The 17,995-nt window shown below is 37.7% G+C and overlaps 1 protein-coding gene across 2 annotated transcripts in view; it reads right to left on the bottom strand.

Moving 5' to 3' along the window:
- nrxn2a (neurexin 2a) overlaps positions 1 to 17,995 on the bottom strand; it is a 423,124-nt gene that overhangs the window by 242,512 nt on the left and 162,617 nt on the right. For both annotated transcript variants that reach the window (XM_084137438.1, XM_084137437.1), the window contains exon 5: positions 1,750 to 2,051. In XM_084137438.1, coding sequence (XP_083993564.1) covers positions 1,750 to 2,051 — 302 coding nt within the window. The remainder of the gene's footprint in view (positions 1 to 1,749; positions 2,052 to 17,995) is intronic.

The raw sequence follows: 17,995 nt of genomic DNA, 5'->3' as shown, positions 1-17,995 counted from the left end.
TTTACTGACGACTACTTCAAATCTCGGAGTTCAATGTGGGATTCGTAAAAGCTTACTCTTGAAAGATGGGTCAGTAACCGGTTTATTTGGACCAGTATTTGCAAGTATGATTAAATACTGATGTATATATTTTCTACCGGGTATTCAAAATACGTAGTTTTGGGTTTTATATTGTGTAGGTCTCCGGCTAAACGGATAACTCAAGTTATTACTGTCTTACTGAAATACTTCTGCTAAGCAGCTGAGGGCCACTATTCCCTAAAAATGTGTCTATTAATGCATATTGTCTGTCGTTCTTACTAATTTGAGTAAAGATAAAGGATGGAGCAAGATTTGTTTTGCAAAATTTAATGTTATTGTCATTCACGTTAGTGCTCGGCTAACGTACTCACTGTTATGATACAGTTCCCGCATGTGCACCGCAATAAATTAGAAATAAACGGTTTATTGATGGACATACACTTGTTAATGCTGATGGTGACGAATTACAGCTGCAACATCTCATAATGTACATGAAACTGAGTAGCGTATCACTGAGAAGCGTCCTGCTCGAGTCGTCCTTGCGATGGAGGTTCAAGTTGAATAACTAGTTCTTCCAATGTTTCATCTTCGGACTCGTGCTTGGATTGATATGGTAAAATTGACGTCAATCCTACTGTCTTTACAGCGCGTCAATCACTGAGGAAGCCTCCGGAAGGAGCTGAAGTTCAGTTATGGCAGTGGTTCTCAATTCCAGTCCTCGTGACCCACTGCTCTGCACATTTTGTATGTCTCCCTTATTTAACACACCTGAACCAGATCATCAGCTCATTAGGAGAGACTCCATGAACTGAACTGAGTGTGTCAGATAAGAGAGACATACAAAATGTGCAGAGCAGTGGGTCACGAGGACTGGAATTGAGAACCACTGAGTTATGGTAATAGGCATTTAGCTGTAGCTGCACTGTATGCGGTAGACCAATAAAACAGACTGGGCCGTCTGGTCAATCAGAGCAGAACAGGCTCACGGAAATGAGGGATTTAGAGAGACTGATTCATCCGACGAGTCGCTTGAGAATCATTGAAAAATGTGGTGAAGTGAAATGTATATTACGAGAAAATTAAGGTGTGTTTTTTTATTTACCTTTGATGCATGTAAACCTGCTGTAGAAGACAAAATTAGGAACCTTTAAAACAGCATTATAGGGGCCCTTTAATAAAAAAAAAAATGACTGCCATGAAATTCCCTTAGCTAACGACCTTTCCTAAAATAATTTGGTTGCTCACTTTTGTTTGGAACGACCCACAACTAGTGCAAAGACCTCCCACAGATCACAAAAATGCAGTCTGGAATTCACCTTTTATAACAAACATTACATTCTTGTGGTCTTGGTATGACAGTATTTGAGGCTAAAATCATGTGGAACAACAGTTATTTCAGAAAAAGCACATTTTATAACTGTTTAGATTGACTTTAGATTTTTTACACTAACACACAAAATGATCTGATGGATATCACTGAAATAGCTGTCCTGAGAATCACATTTGCCTTATTGAACATAAAAAAGAAAGAAAATCTGCTTGTGACCTCCATGTGTTGACTCTTATTGTTATACGGAAATCACTAAAAACGGTTTTAAAGACTTAATATTGCATTTGCACATCTACTCTACACAATAACACAAGTTAACTAAATAACGATTAGCAAAAATATCGGTAAGATCAAATGAAGCACCCAGCAGAGCCACGATGCGCAAAGGTGAACGTTACCTGACGCAGGTTGCGGGACACACGGACAGCATGCCAGGCATTGTCGTTGAACTTGCCATCGGACGGCTCCACCAGAGCCTCGAAGGCGCCGGAGCCCAGGTTGATCACCAGGCACACAGCACCGCTTTTCAGAGACAGGTTGACGTAGTCGGCGGACTTTCCGGTGTGGAGGAGGAGGCCGTTCCGCTGCAGTGTTCGGAAGGACAGGGTGATTTCATCGGTGCTGCTCTGGATGGGCTTTTGGGACAGGTCGTAGCTGAAGAACTCATTACCCTTGAATGTGGCCACTGACTCCACTTGGCCTTGTTGAAGGGAGATAGAAAAAGGCAAGGGAAGGTCATTAGAGCTGGGATGGATGTGGACAAAGGGTATGAGAAATGATTCCTCTTTATATTCTCTGTGTTTTATAGACTCCCAAAAACCCAACCAAACATTTGTGGATGAACAAGTGGAAACAAATAATTAATGAAATGGCAATGAAAGTAAAACACTCATAGCATGTTTTACAACACAGAAAGGTTCAGGCAGGACTTGAGCCTTGATGAGATTTTTACTAATGAGAGGATTAAGGCTACTGGCTCAAATGAAGCATAAACGAACCAGAAATTAACAGTACAAGACAGCTGCAAGCATGAATCATTGTACATCCCTGTGACACGAGAAAATCTCACTGGATTAGAGCGCATGCTTCCTTATTCGTGCTTCACGTAGACGTGTACCACAGAGGTGAGTGATGTCACACATGTAAATCAGCGTAATCTCCCCGAACGCCGTTCGCGTCAGCTAATCGTGAAGGTCATTTATACATGTAAAGCTTTCCGTCCTGAAATTAAACTGCGAGAGCGCAATTAACGAGCTGAAAACGGGCTGTCAGGAATAATCTGAAATAAAACACAGCCGCACTTTTGAAAAAAGATTTGATTTGCAAACGCTACTGTGAGATGTGAAAGATTTGATGAACGAGGTAGAGTTTCAAAATACAGTCATTAAGAAAATAGGCGACTGAGGAGGAAGCTTGTCAAAATATCTCATCCTCCTTATTTTAGATTATTAAAAACCAGCACACTCACAGACAGCCTCTTTTTTTCCTGGACTTATGTGCAGCCTACACCACCTGTTAATCTAGTGGGATGTGCAATGCTACATATTTTCAAACTCAGATAGTTGGTGGACTTCCTTGCATAACGTAAGGGGAAGCCATTAGCCTAGTTTTGGGTTAACCTGACCCTAATTGGACAAGTTTAAAGCAGAGTGTTTACATAAGACTTGTTCAAAACAGCTAGACTGAGTACAGTGGAAAATACAGAAATCTCCAGCAGTGTTAATAACATCAATGAAATCCCAGTTAAATCATGGTGATGATGAAACAATTTAAGTTAATTTTTGTATTTTTTATTTTTTTTTCATATTTTTGTCAACAATATAAAACAGAATTTTGAAAGAATATTATTGTTTTTAATATTCCAGTCATGGACTGATCCACTTGAGCTAAAGCTAAACAGTGAATGAACATCAGCAAAGCGCTTTCATGACAGGTTAATTTACTCACCCAAGCATGTCATATACTGTATGATGATTATTGATTAGATAAATACACAACATACACTTCCTTCAAAAGTTTGTGGTCAATAAGATTTTTTGATGTTTTTGAAAGAAGCTCACCAAGGCTGCATTCATATGATCAAAAACACAGTAAAAATAGTAATATTGTGAAACATTATGAAAATTTAAAATAACTGTTTTCTATTTTAATATATTTAAAAAAGTAATTCATTCCTGTAAAAGTAAAGCTGAATTGTAAGCATCATTACTCCAGTCTTCAGTGTCACATGATCCTTCAGAAATCATTCTAATATGCTGATTTGCTGCTCAAGAAAAAAATTCTTCTTATGTCAAAGTTGAAACATCTGCTGCTTAATACTTTTGTAAAAACGAAAACTTTTTTCAGGATTCTTGGATTAATAAAAAGTTCAAAAGAACAGTATTTATTTGAAAGAAATTCATATATAATTTTAACATTATGGGCCCTATCTTGCACCCAGCGCAATTGTACACCGACGCATGTATCATTCCTATTTTGCACCCGCGCACAGCGGACTTTTCCCTCCACAGACGCACGTCGGTAAATTAGGGAATGAAATTGCGCTCCCGGGGGCGGTTCAGCGCAAAGAGGAGGCGTGTTCCGGCGCAAACAATCCCTGGTGCTATTTTGCAGGTTTAGAAAACAATTCTGCCACTGACCAGGAAAAACCTAGTCTAAAGTCAGTGGCGCATTGCGCATGTTATTCATATTCTATTTTAAGGGCGCATGCTTGGCCATAATCAATGTAGCGTGTGCACAACGCGCATGCACTTTGCTTATCTCATCTACACACGCCTGTTTAACCGAAGCTAATTTGGGTGGGTTTCTCCCATCCCCATACAATATCACTTCTCTGTCGGCCCTGACGAGAATATTACGGCCCTGAAGAGAACATCGGTTTCCTCGGCTGTGAACCGCTCCTGGCGTGCGCCTGGCAAATCTTAAAGGTCTGCTCTTAAAGGGAATGTGAGATGTCGCTCTGATTGGTTTATTTCACGTTACGCCCAAACCACACCTATGAGTAATGAAGCTACTTCAGACCAACCCATTTTAGATTTTCGTCGGGCGCAAGAGTCATTTATCCCGCCGGTATAACAGCAACAGCGCCCAAGACCCGCCCACAAAGTTACTTGCGTTTCACGCTTGATACTTGCGTTTCAGATCGTTAAAATAGGGCCCTGTATGTCTTTACTGTCACTTCTGATCAACTTAAAATGAACTAAGTTACGTGAGAGAATGTGGGAGGGAGAATGTGTAAGTCACAATGTGAATATTAATATAACTATTAATACATAAATGTTTGAATATTTGGTTTCAATTTGGACTTGTCAACTAAAGTGTTATTTTTCACAAACCAAAATCAAGTGCTTTTTAAGTATTGTATAATTGACTAAAATGAATGAATATAAATTGACCCTTCGCTAAGCCACGCCCGAAAACCGCCACAGGCCAATCGTGGCTTAGCAACCGTAACTAGGCGCGGGAGGTCTGGCAAGCTTTCGAGCGAGAGGGAAACATGCCGCGTTGTGCGTATGGATTGTGCAAATCTGATACCCGGTATCCTAAAAGTTTGGACGAGGTGGTGGATTTTGTTCCCTTCCCGAAACCTAAAACCCAAGGGGAGAAATGCCGGGCGTCATCTTCATTTATATAGCGTTTTTAACAATGTAGATTGTTCCAAAGCAGCTTTGATAATAGGAAATTAAAAGTAAAGTGTTTTGGCTTTATAGCAGCTCTAGAGTTATTGTCCAGCTCGTGGATCAAGCAGTGTGATTAAAGGCAAGACGGAGGCTCACTGACATAACTTAACGTTACTTAAAAATATATTTCAACATTTTGTTAATCGACGGCCAAACCGTTACCCCAATCCGATCGCGACTCTCCTGTTAGTTCTAGTAAAAGTAAAAGGTAGTTAGTAAAAGGAGGGAACATCACGGGGCTTGCCGGAGATCTCCAAGGAAAAGGTTGGTATGCAAACTTAATCAGTTCATAACAGTAAGTTAGTCCGACGTGTGAGCAGTAACGTTAGCCTGGCGCGCTAAAAATATAAGCGGGAGAATGTTATCATTGCAAAGTGGTCAGGCTAATGTCTTGTGTTTATTCCACGATACATATGGATAAGCTGTTTGTTTTATAAATATTAGAATATTTTCAAATTATGAGAATTATTTCACTTACCCTGCTGGGCATGCACATAGCTGTTCCTCAAATTTGTGTGTTTCCCATTTGAATGGTCAGCATATGAGGCGGCTGCTGCTTGCGCTGGGACCTAACGTTATGCTTTAACTTCAATTTTGATGAAATTATTCTCTAATCGTTTGCATATTAAGTCGTGGATATAGCCCTCGAATGCATACTGCAGTATTGCACTCTCATATTTTCACCTGTTTGCCAAAAATGACTAATTATCTCCTTAGGAATGTCTGAAACCAGTGCATACATACTGTAATAGACGTGCCAGGCGCAAAAGCTTGACAGGCGTAGCAACAGTAACTAAGGAGGGCGGGGCTTAGCGAAGGGTCAATTGACAAAACACTGACATTTTCACAATTCTAACGTTTAACAACAATCATTCAAACTGTGCGACAAGTAATGTACAGTACCAGTAGCATAGCTTATAAACACATAACCACATAAATTCTTATGGCTTTTGATCAGGCATCGCAAAACACAAGGCAGACATCCTAGGCAGACTCGATTCAACGGGAGGACCAAACTGTTTATGACACTGGATGTAGTCATTTTTTCATTTAATTGATACACGTCTACAAAATCTATCAAGTCTATCCACTGACGCATCCCAGACAATCATGTTTTACAGCACCAGTATTGTAATATTTGTCCTTCAGATATGCATATAACCTGCGCAGCTGCTAAAAATAGTATGAAATATTCCATTCCAGGTTTAACCACCAGAGCATAACATTAATTTGAAGACTTGTGATATTTCATCAAGCAAGAAGGCTCAGACCATCAGTTAGGAAAGAAACGATTGGGCAGGAATCAACCAACCAGACATCTTCACCATGGAAAATGTGACCTTGCAAAATTACAGCGGGAGAATCTTATCATAGTGCCACTTGGTTCAGTGGAGAATAAACAGCCAGAGCGTGTTCCACAACAAGCAGACCTACCACGTAGCGAGGAACTCTTTAAGAGATGACAGAAACAAAGCCCCTGCTGAGCTGTGTGTGCTTAAAGTTATTTTTTTATTTTTTTCTCTTCAATTTCTCACTGACTACAGAGTGACGCAAAGAGAATATGACCCACAAAGCTCAGGGCTGTGACTAAGTATAAGGTAATGTTTCTAACAATAAACCGACGTGACATGATGGGACTCGACAATATCAGAGAAGCTTTCAACTTTTCAAAAGTGCAGTCTGAAAGTGCCTCAGATGTTACTGCTGCAGAAGCAAATGTTCTCAGATAGTAACAACACTTCTGACAAATGAATCGGGACTCAAATATATTGCCAAACCGAAAGCTTTGTTTGTATTAGAGGTGCAGTTAGCAACTTCTTTTATGGAATTTATAAATACATACCACAGTCAGATTTCTTCTTTAGCCAAACAGAAGACTTTGAGGTGACTTCTGCCTGTCAATGGTTTCACACATTTACAGGGAAGCCCATTCTGTATATGGGCAGCAGAAAGCTGAGAGTGTGACAAGTGGATCATTCAAGTTTAAACGGAAAATTCAGGTTCTTAAGCAGTTAACAGTTAGTTTGTCAAGCAGGAATTATATTTTGATCCCACTTGTTTTGACAACTTTGGCATGATATATACAACTGTATCTTTGTAGGGTGGAAACTGGAATGGAATAGAATAGTTTTTCATATAGTCTCTCAAAGACAACATGAACTGCATACATGAATTGAACATCCATAGTGATGCATTTCATAACTTATTGTGACTTGATTTTTATCAAGAACTTGGTTGGCAGGTTAGAACATGATATTATTTGGTCAATATTATATCATTGGACACATGAACTACATCACTACAAAATCATTGCAGAAGCAGAGAATGTTATTACATTTTGATGAAATATGAATAACATGCAATGATGGATCCTGCACAACACTAGGAATATTTATTAAAGGGGTCCTATTATGCTTTTTCATGATTCTCTTGTTTAATAACATTCTTAAGTCTGAATCAGATTTGAATAGGTTTGAAATTGAAGACATCCTTAAAGGTCCCATTGCATGAAAATTTCACTTTATGAGGTTTTTTAACCTTTATATGAGTTTCCCTAGCCTGCCTATGGTCCCCCAGTGGCTAGACGTTTTGATGGGTGTAAACCAAGCCCTGGGTATTTTTGAGAAAATGAAAGCTCAGACGGGCGAATCTAGAAATCTTGCCCTTATGTCGTCATAAGAGGAAAGGTTACCTCCCCTTTCTCTTCTTTGCCCGCAAAAAGAATTTGGCCCACCCATGAGAAAATGAGCTGCGCGATATTGTTTTTTCCTCGAGAGACATCATGGCTTGCAAACGAGCGAAGCATGGCAGTTGCTCAGTGTTTGGATGTACAAATGAACACAAAAAATATTTTTTTAGTTCCTTCATCCGAGCCTCTGAAGAACCAGTGGGTTTCTGATGTGTAATTGTTCAAGTTCAGACGGATAATCTTTCTCTCAAAGTCGTTCAATACTGTTTATGCATCAGTAAATCAAGCCAGTGACTAAATGATCAACTTCACGTCGTTTCTCTTAGTAGGATGAAAATAATCTTACTTAAACTGTTATTAATATATATACAGAAAGCGATCAAAGAAAAATCCCTTTCCAATCGCCCAAGCTGTCAATCACACAGCGCGAGTTTATCTGGACACTTGTCAAAACTCGTTATGAAATCAATGACACCGTTACGCGGCACAACAAAGCTCTTACTGTACTTACCTCATGTTTGCATTGGTGAAATCATTAGTGAGAGTGCAGAAACTGCGTTGCAATAATAAGATCTTCATTCACCGATCAACAGGCTATCATCTGCTCAATGCTCATCACTGCAACCTTTTATGTGATGGGAATAGATCTAAATACTTAAAAACCCAATAGCTGTAATAGTAAAAACGAATAATAGCTGTAATAGTAAAAGTTTTCGAGAGAGTTCCACATGTAATGCTAGATATTTCATATGCAAGCATGTCAGCCAATCACAGCAGTGGGCATTTGCACTGAAGTCTCACAGCAGAGACGCCCCTTCAAACAGAGTGTTCAAATCAGAGGCTAAAATCAGGCTAGGAAATATGCCTTTTATTTCTAAATTATAACCAGTGTTGGGGGTAACGAGTTACAAAGTAACAGATTACAGTAACGATATTACTTTTTTGGGTAACGAAATAAAGTAACGCATTACACTAAAAATATCGGTAACTACACTACTTTACTAAACTATAGGAACGCGCTTTCCTGCATTACCCAAGCCGTGTTTGCCTGCGTGTAAAGCTCTGATCTGTTTAAGTGGTGCGTCGTGCCTGTGTGTGTGTGTGTGTGTGTGTGTGTGTGTGTGTGTGTGTGTGTGTGTGTGTGTGTGTGTGTGTGTACCGTTGTCATAGAGATCGATTTGAGTGACGTAGCTGCTGGTGTGAAGGGGAGCAGGAAATGGAACTGGAGACGGAGACGGAGACAGGGGGGTTTCGGCCAGTGGCTATATTCACATTACTTTCAGTTTATTGCTCGAAAGGACAAAAATATTCGCGTGAAATGCACTCTATGCAAGTACATGGCCATCGGGACTACCGGGAGATTCCCAGTGGGCTGACGTACCTTTTGGGCCGACATCTCATACTTTTTTTCTTTTTCTGTTTTTTTGTCGCAAGGAATGCGCAGAGAAATAGCGTGAAAAATAGACACAGGCCCTTCAAGCAGACGCTGTAAAATGTGTCAAAATGTTTTCTGCAGCAGCATGACCTTCATCAGCTCCAGTGGCTGATGATGAAGATAGTGAGGAGGATCAGGACAGAGATGAGAAAGTGTAGAGCCTGCGGTAAGCAGAACTAACAGTTACTTTCAAAACACTTAGGCTATGTCATGAGTGTAGGAACCCATTACCCAGTAAGTAACGCATTATTTCCACATCTGCATAGTTGACAATTACCGTAATTTACTATAAATTTAATAAGACGCGTTTGTAAACCATGTTTTCCACCAAAATAAAAGTTTGATGCAGTTTCCGTCAAAATAAAAGATCATGTGCTTATATCTCTTTCAAGTATAGAAATTAGTACAAAACTAATTGTGAAAGTTTCCTTTATTTTTCAGTGCATTTGTTTTACAATATATGTCTATTAGTGTGCTATTATTATTATTATGGCCAAAATGCCAGGGCCGATTTTTTTTTGTCCCAGTCCAGCCCAGATTATGTGTCTACCACCGCGGACATTTGTCCTTTATCCAGTTGTTTGTGGATTTTACAGTGAAGCATATTTCTTTGTGCAGACATGGATATTGTTCTTTCATATGGTTTTACATGCCATTTTGTATAGGCTACATTTATAAACACTATGCGGACAGGCTAAGTGATGATAGGGCTATGATGTTTGTCCGTATCTACAGGGTAAATTAAGAAATGGGAAAGTAAAGTAATAAGTAGTGAAGTTACTTTTCAAATGCAGTAACTAGTAAAGTAATCTCATTACAATTTACAGACGTAACTAGTAACTAATTACTTTTTTTGAGTAACTACTCCAACACTGATTATAACAACTAAAAAACATATAAGGGCACCCCAGGAAACATTCTAAAATAATAAAATAATCCATGCAATGGGACCTTTAATATTTACATCTGAGCAGATGAAACTCGCAGTTATGGTAAGGGGCTTAACATTTACCAAAGACGCGGTGCCAATCACAATCAGCGCGTTCGAGCCAGACTGGGGAGAGAGGTGCTATAATAATGTAAAGTATGTGGAAAATAATATGTTTTTTGAACAATCAAGCATAAAAGCATATTCTAGTAAACCCCAAAAACAAAATCAAGGCTTCATAAAAGGGCATAATAGGACCCCTTTAGGTTGTCTTTAAGTAGTCAAAAGGTGAGGTGAGAGGATGATTTGTCTCATGATGGTATGTAATGTTTGTAGTGAGTGATTATAAAGTTTTTTTTTTTTATGACCAAGGAGTAGTTTCAAGATGTTGGAAATGTGTTGATGTGTTGGAACATAAATAACATTCCATTAATAAGGGTTATTTTTTTTACTACTGGCCTGGTGGTGACCATAAACCGTTTTTTTATTTTTTTATTTTTTACTCTCAGCATGCTCTAAAGGCCCTGCCAAATTATTTTCCATAAAAATAAAATAAAATAAATAAATACCCCCACCCATTCCAAACACACACATTTGCATATGTGCAGTAAAAAAAAAATCAAAAATTTTAAAAGCTATAAATTCATACTGATGTCATTTTCTTTAAAAAAATAAAACTAAATAAATAAATAAAAGCATGTTAGTGAGCTAGACAATTGTGTACCTTTTGTCTCAATTGTTTCGCAAAAAACAATATTCAGTTAATCCTTTAAACCAAAAGTTTAAGTTTGATTTTCATAAAAACACATGTACGTGACACAAAAGGGGGAGTGACAGTTTTGTCAACTGGCCTGAAACTCTCCAACTCTCCAACATGCATTAACAGTTCACAAATGGTCTAACAAGCAGGTTTATCATTAAGTTGGCCAGTTATACATCTATCTGCTAGTTCTAAATAATACATATTTCACATTCACCATGGTCTACATTTGAATAAATGGAGAAAGTATGGCTTAAAGAGGCGAATAAACACACTCCAATGTTGGAGCATTAATGACTCTCTCCTTGTGGCCGAGCCTGAGGAAAACAAACCAAAACAACAAGCACTGGAGTTACCCCTTAACACAGAGCCTGTAAAGCCAGCTTTAGTTATGTGCAGATTTGTGGTGTTGCTGATGAGACGTCTAAATCTTCATGTCCAGCCTCCGATCTCTGACTTCAAAAGAGAAGAGAGAAATAGACAGCGTTTACCCCAGACCCTCAGAGCGTGCTGACAGGATGCTCTCTGTGTAGGCTGGAGCAGAATAGCCTGATTTATTTACTTAAGACTCCTTTGTGTCTTTGATATGACAGGACTGGAGCAATCAGTTCTTTAGGCATCAAGACTTACTGTCATTACGCACTAATGTTCATGTCACTGATATGAAAACACTAACACTAAATGAGAGGGGGTGTGAAATCAACAGCGACAGACAGGGAGAAGGCAAAGAAAGGCAACGAGGTTATGAGCTGGATAGAGAGAAAAGGAGGGAGGACATGACATGGATTGCAGAGACTTATGATCAAACCAGGGGTGGGAGGAGAGAAAAAAAATCCATTCACAGATTAGTTCTCCAACGACTCTGGATTACAAAATTTTCATAATCAGAATTATAAATTAATTATGAACAATTCTGTTTATTGAAAAAGCAACTGAAGGTCAAAACATTTCAGAAACAAAGTGTCATTCAGTGTGCAACGCTGCAAAAATGGCATTGAGGACATTTACTGACTGGGGACGGACTCGGACTACATCTGAATGAAAAAAACAAACAAACAATTTTTCAAAAACTTTGGCTGCTAGTTAACGTGAATGATAGGAATCATGAATAATGTAACAATTCCAGTTCCAATTATGCATAAGGATTCATAGTACTAGATTTTTAATACTTTTAATAAGTAAACAAATAAAAAAAGAGATTTTCAATATAATAAATTTAAAACAAAAGGTGTATTTACATAATACAGACTTTTCACAGTCTTTTAAAAATGGCATAAATCCAAAACCATATAAAGCAAAAATTATAAAATTGGCAAAACTGTGGCTGCCAGAATAATTCTGTAAAAATGTAAACATTTACAAAACAACCTGTAAATTTTACAATTTAACTTAACATTTATTTTAAAAAGTTGTCAGTCACAGCCAGCATTTTTGATAATTTTCACAAAAAATGTCATGACCCCCAGACTATTTTGTTGTATGAATATCTGAACATGCAATATATCAAAAGAAATAGCAGAAAAAATAAAAATTAAAAAATTAAAAAAAATGTATTCAAGCTTCATACATTCTATGTCTGGATAGGATTCAGAACAATGATCAAAACAAAGATGGAGTAGATCGAGTCCATCAACACCCCTAAAACTTGCACAGTCCAATAACTCGTCCTGGGTCGACATTTCATTCAGTAACATTAGGCAGTTTTGATTTATATGCTGTTTAATGTTGATGATTGCATTATTTTACATATGCATATGATTACATATGATATCGATTGTTTCTGCATTTTCTTCACATGTCTTTTGATCAGGAGATCCAGTACTCTTTAAGACGACATGTCATAGCGCCCCCTACCATATAACAGTGAAAACACGTAAAGCTGGAAAATACAGTCAATGGTGAGAAAGCGTTTTCTCACAAATGACGGAAATGTTTGTCAATGGTGGGGATTTACCACAAGAACAAATTTAAGCCGGCAAATTCAACAGCCCTTTCCTGCTAAGTTAGTAAGGCCATTCTGCTACTAAAATCTGTTTTGTACTTTTTACATATACTGATAAACACCATAATAACACAGGAGGTAAAGCGAAAAGCCACATGATGAATCAAACAGATCAAAGTACACAGTCCATGCTGTATGTTTTTAATTCACTCAAAGCATCACTACTTGTACAGCAACCTTGAGCTTGGGAAAGGCGCTTTATAAATAAAATGTATTATTTTTATTATTATTATTATTATTATAGTTCAGAAGATTTGAAAAAAAGTCTACATCTAAATGCATCGAGGACTGTTTCAAGAATTTAACTGTAACTCCTTTAAAATCAAATCATAAGGTACAATTCCCATCAAACATTACAATTGAAACCCTTTTTCCTGCAGAAACCACTCACTTCCAGATAACAGGTGGTCATTTTTATAGCATGTGGATTGTACCAAATTACTACAGGGTGCGGAACAGAATAAAGCAAGTAAAACAAAAATTGAAGCAATTGAAAACAGTGATGATGATAAAGTCCCCCAAAAATAAGCAGACGGCCGATGGGAGAAAAGACACAGGCCGCACTGTAAAGACCAACTGAATGCTGCACAGTGGGAAGTAATGGCAATCAAAATGTAATCTTGAGAGTGTTATTATTCCAGCAAACTGTGTCCTCTTATGAGGCTCTCTCCCAGCTCTCGTCACGACCTCTCCCTCTGCCTGGTGGAGCTCAAAGTGCGGATCTGAAGCAGACATGTCCAATTAAAGATACACACACGCTCCAACCTCACTGCTTCTGATGAGACAACAGAGACAAATACGACACACAACTAATTTTTAATGTCATCTGCGGCAGTGTGTTTATGTGTCGCTTTTTCTGACAGGTTGGTTGGTCTCAGATGCTTGTGGAGAGTGAGAGAGAAATATCAACAGCTGATTAAGTCAAGGCCCTGCAGCAGCCGAAGCCATTTGCATTAGCAGATTAAACATGGCTATGAGAGAGAGGGGAAGCGGGGAAAGGCATATCTTTTGGAGTTAACTGTGCTATTTTCCCCTGCGTGCTGACAGAAGAGGAGACTGGCCATGACAGTAATGTGTGTCAAGGGACACTGGCATTCACTGGAGTTCTAAATCAACAACAATAAAACTAGGCTCTATGTTTGCAGTGGGAGAACCCTGGGCAAGATAACACACGAAAAAAAAAGAAAGAAAAAACATTTTCATAAACACGTTGTCGTTTTAGTTTAGCATGCAAGGGGACCTTTAATATACATATATTTAAAATCCACATGCCTCCTTTGCTTAAAACCATAATATTTAAGGTTTAGCATGAAATCAGGATCTACAGTGTACCTAATGGTACTGCCTACACAAACATGCAGCGCACAATCTAGATTCATATGATGGGCATGTATATGCACTAGCTCGACGTGGAATGCATATGGACTTAATTGATTTGTGAGAAATAGAGCAGAAATAAATTAACAGACGTTTCCCCAGAGGAAGATGACAACAGGCTCAAAGCAGAGTCTCACTGGTCTTTACTGAACACATCTTCTCCTCCCCAGCCCTATGGTGTCATTAAACCTCGTCTTTAAAATATTAAAAGCACCCACAGGCCGCTTTGCTCTGCTGGATTTCCCAGATAAAATCTGTCCTTAGAGGAAAAAGTGGGGCATTGCAATGCAAACCGCATGTCACCATATTGAAGACTATTGCCAGCAATCTGATCACAGAGCTTACAACAACTGTTAAAAACGTATACATTTTACCGTTTGAAATATACATAATGAACATTAAATTGAAGGGAATTCATCTTAAATTGATGTTTAAAAATCAAAGCAGAGTTCAGAAATTGATTCAGAAATTAATTGAGAATGCCTTTTTCAAATTCTCAATTTCTGAACTTGAAACAAACAAGATGTATAAATTTAAGTAGCCCATTTAAAAAATAAGAATATAATGCAATATAACTGCTTCTCATTTTCAGCATGAAATATCCATAAAACATGTTATGATGTAACAAACTCATATTTTCATTAAAAATAAATAAATCTAATGTTAATTATTTAAAATATCATCTATACAAATGTATACTAAATTTCTATTAATTTTCATTTCATGGATAATCTCATTTCCTAAAATGCTCTTTACTCCCAACCATTTAAATGGATCTTGGATCTTTAAGATATAATCACTAGACTAGATTAAGAATGTCAAATTTATTTATTTACTTTCCTTAATATTTTTTTTTATTTTATTTGATATGTTACCTGAAACAAAATTTATGCTGTAGAATGTCATAATTAAAAATTGGTTTTACTGGCTCTGTTTGTTTTAACAGTTTTGAATTACTACATTATAGAAAACATCTAATCAGTAGTGACTGCGTGACTGTTTAAAATCGCATTGAACTGCAATCCCATAAATATCGTTTTATGTTATTCCAAATGAACATCCTGTGGCCAGCATCCAATTAGAATCAAATTCCAACGCATGATCTGAAAGTAAGCCAATTCTTTAAATTTGTATTTTTTCCCAACCCTATATCACAGATCAACCACAAGAATCTTTCATATCTTTAAATGCTAGTTATATAATCCACCAGCAACAATCTAAAATGGAAGAAAACAAACAGTTTGCCATTTAAATAAATCAACCATCATATCTGATTACAGTAAATAGAAAAAGGTTTGGTTTTCCACCAGAAATATTCACTTGCAGAGGACCTACTATGCTGAACACTAAAAATAAAAGTCCCAATCGTAAATTCAAATCCCTCTCTCACACATTTTGTCCTGCACGGTCATAGACATTCAAAATATTTGTTCCACGCGCAGCCTTGCTCAGCACCCTTGGTAAAGCCCCGTATCTCCAAAGCAATTCATCTCCCGCTGTAATGCAGCATATAGACTCGCAAATAGGTTATCCCTTGATCTGGACTCTTGCTGCAAAAAAAAGATAATCCCTGTCACAGGCCATGGGCCTCTCATAAATAAAAGTTAATAAGGAAAAAAAAATAAAAAAAATAATAAAACAAAGGGCCAATTTTGCAGTGATGCAATCTAGTTGCAAAACAATACAAACTGCTCTGGCAACATTTGATTATTTCTTTCTACAACGGTGTTGTGTTTAAAAAGCAGGCAAGAACAAAATTCCATTCCTGCAACATCCCAGCACTGTCATGTGGCTTTCTCTTGGGGAGCTTCAATTAACAAACCATCATTATCGTCGCATATTTCACAGGGAGGAGAAATGATTCTCACAATCGCAGCCTCAAGGGAAGATCATTATCTTTCGAAAGTGAACAACCTGTGCAATTATTTTTATTCCAATGGACTGGTACCACTCGCTGTTTATCAGTTTAAAACACTGGAATACATACATGCACACACGTACAGTTTCTCTCTCTCTTATATAGAAACAATTTATTAAAAATTAATAAATTAATAGCACTAAAACTAATACAATTATTTAGTTTAGTACTATTAATTTAGATTTTAAAATTTTGGATGAATAATGAAAAACTATACATACGAGTAAAACTGCATACAGAGTTTGATCATCATGCTGACTACCAATAACTTCATCTACATCTAAAAACATGTAATATTAACATTAATATATCAACAACAACTTGGAGATGTTTCTATCACTGCAGTTACGATTGTAGACTGGAAATCAATACTCAAGGTGAGGCTTTTCTATATTAGAGTGTGTGTGTGTGTGTGTGTGTGTGTGTGTGTGTGTGTGTGTGTGTGTGTGTGTGTGTGTGTGTGTGTGTGTGTGTGTGTGTGTGTGTGCGTGAGTGAGTGAGTAAAGGAGGGGGCAGGTGCTGTGTTTTTGTCCTCTGAACCTGTCATCACTGTGGAAAGCTAAAGAGATTCTGTGACTGGCAGAGGCGCTCAGAGAGAGAAAAAAAAAAAAAAGGTTTCCAGAAGTGTCGAAGGGTAAATGGAATTTCTGATCACGGCAGACTAAAAGTGGTGAACCGAGAGACAACAGAACTGCCTCAAACAAAGCTTGAGCAATCATTGCACTTCCTGCTCCAAACAGCTGTGTATTATTGCACATCAAGACTGTGTGCAACCAAGACAAACCAATGAACACATGATCAATACTTCATAATAGATACGCATTAAGCATCACAATGAACATTTACACAGTTGGAGATTGAAAAAATGGAATCTACAGGTCTTATACTAACTACCGTCCATCTATAACTACCACATCAGGAAAAACAAAACTTATGCTGCTACAGTACCACCTTTGTGTAGCCTACTAAATATTTTAAGCTTATCAAAAAAAAATGCTCTATTACCTTAGCGACATTCTAACATCAAACTATTGAAATAAATTATGACTCAATTATCCTAAGAAAAGTGTTATTTGTGTAGCGCGTGTGCGTATATACAGTAGTTGCTGCCTATGTAGAGCATTCCAAATCACTTAGGCCATCCTTAAAAATATTCTTGTTTGCCGTAACCCGACCGACCCTGTCAATTTAGCACCGACCCAATTATTTATTTATTTTCCCTTTTAGTCCGACCGACTTGCCGGTTGTAAACTTGCGTTAAGACCGACCGATTTTTTTTTTACTCTTCAAACAACTAATACAAATGCAATAAAATAATAGTTATTAAGTATTGTGAATATAAATTGCCTAGACCTACATACAAACATAAGCTACGTTATTTATTTTAAATAAAAACCCGTGGCGCGTCATCTATGATTATGTTTACACCATTGGTTTACGCATCACATATGGCCTGTAGTTCGCTTCGTTTCATTCACTGTCAATGGTTCGCGCTTGGTAATGATGGCTGCGGCTTTACTCTAAAGATTATTTCATTTTTATATGTTGTTGAATATGGTTTATTAAAAAATAAACATGTGAGAGCGTGTTATAGGCTATATGTCATGTTATTGTCAGATATGACGACGCTACTGCAACACGCATCGCCGCAGATGAGAAGCTGAGCATCAACGTGCTATCGCAAATCAAAGTGAAAGTAAGTCGCAGACGCTTAACACACAATCACCTTCATTAAATGTAAAGAAACAAAATGATCTTACCAGGGCTGTTTCCGCTTTCTCTTATTGCGGGCTTTGATTCAGAAATTTTAGCTGATGATCAATAAAATAATGCGTCTCATAACTGTTGCTTTCGG

Source organism: Abramis brama, assembly GCF_963993115.1.
Source record: "Abramis brama genome assembly, chromosome: 15".
In the NCBI taxonomy this organism is placed as follows: Eukaryota; Metazoa; Chordata; class Actinopteri; order Cypriniformes; family Leuciscidae; genus Abramis; species Abramis brama.
The sequence above is the reverse complement of the archived record's forward strand: the minus strand, read 5'-3'. Positions and strand labels throughout refer to the sequence as shown.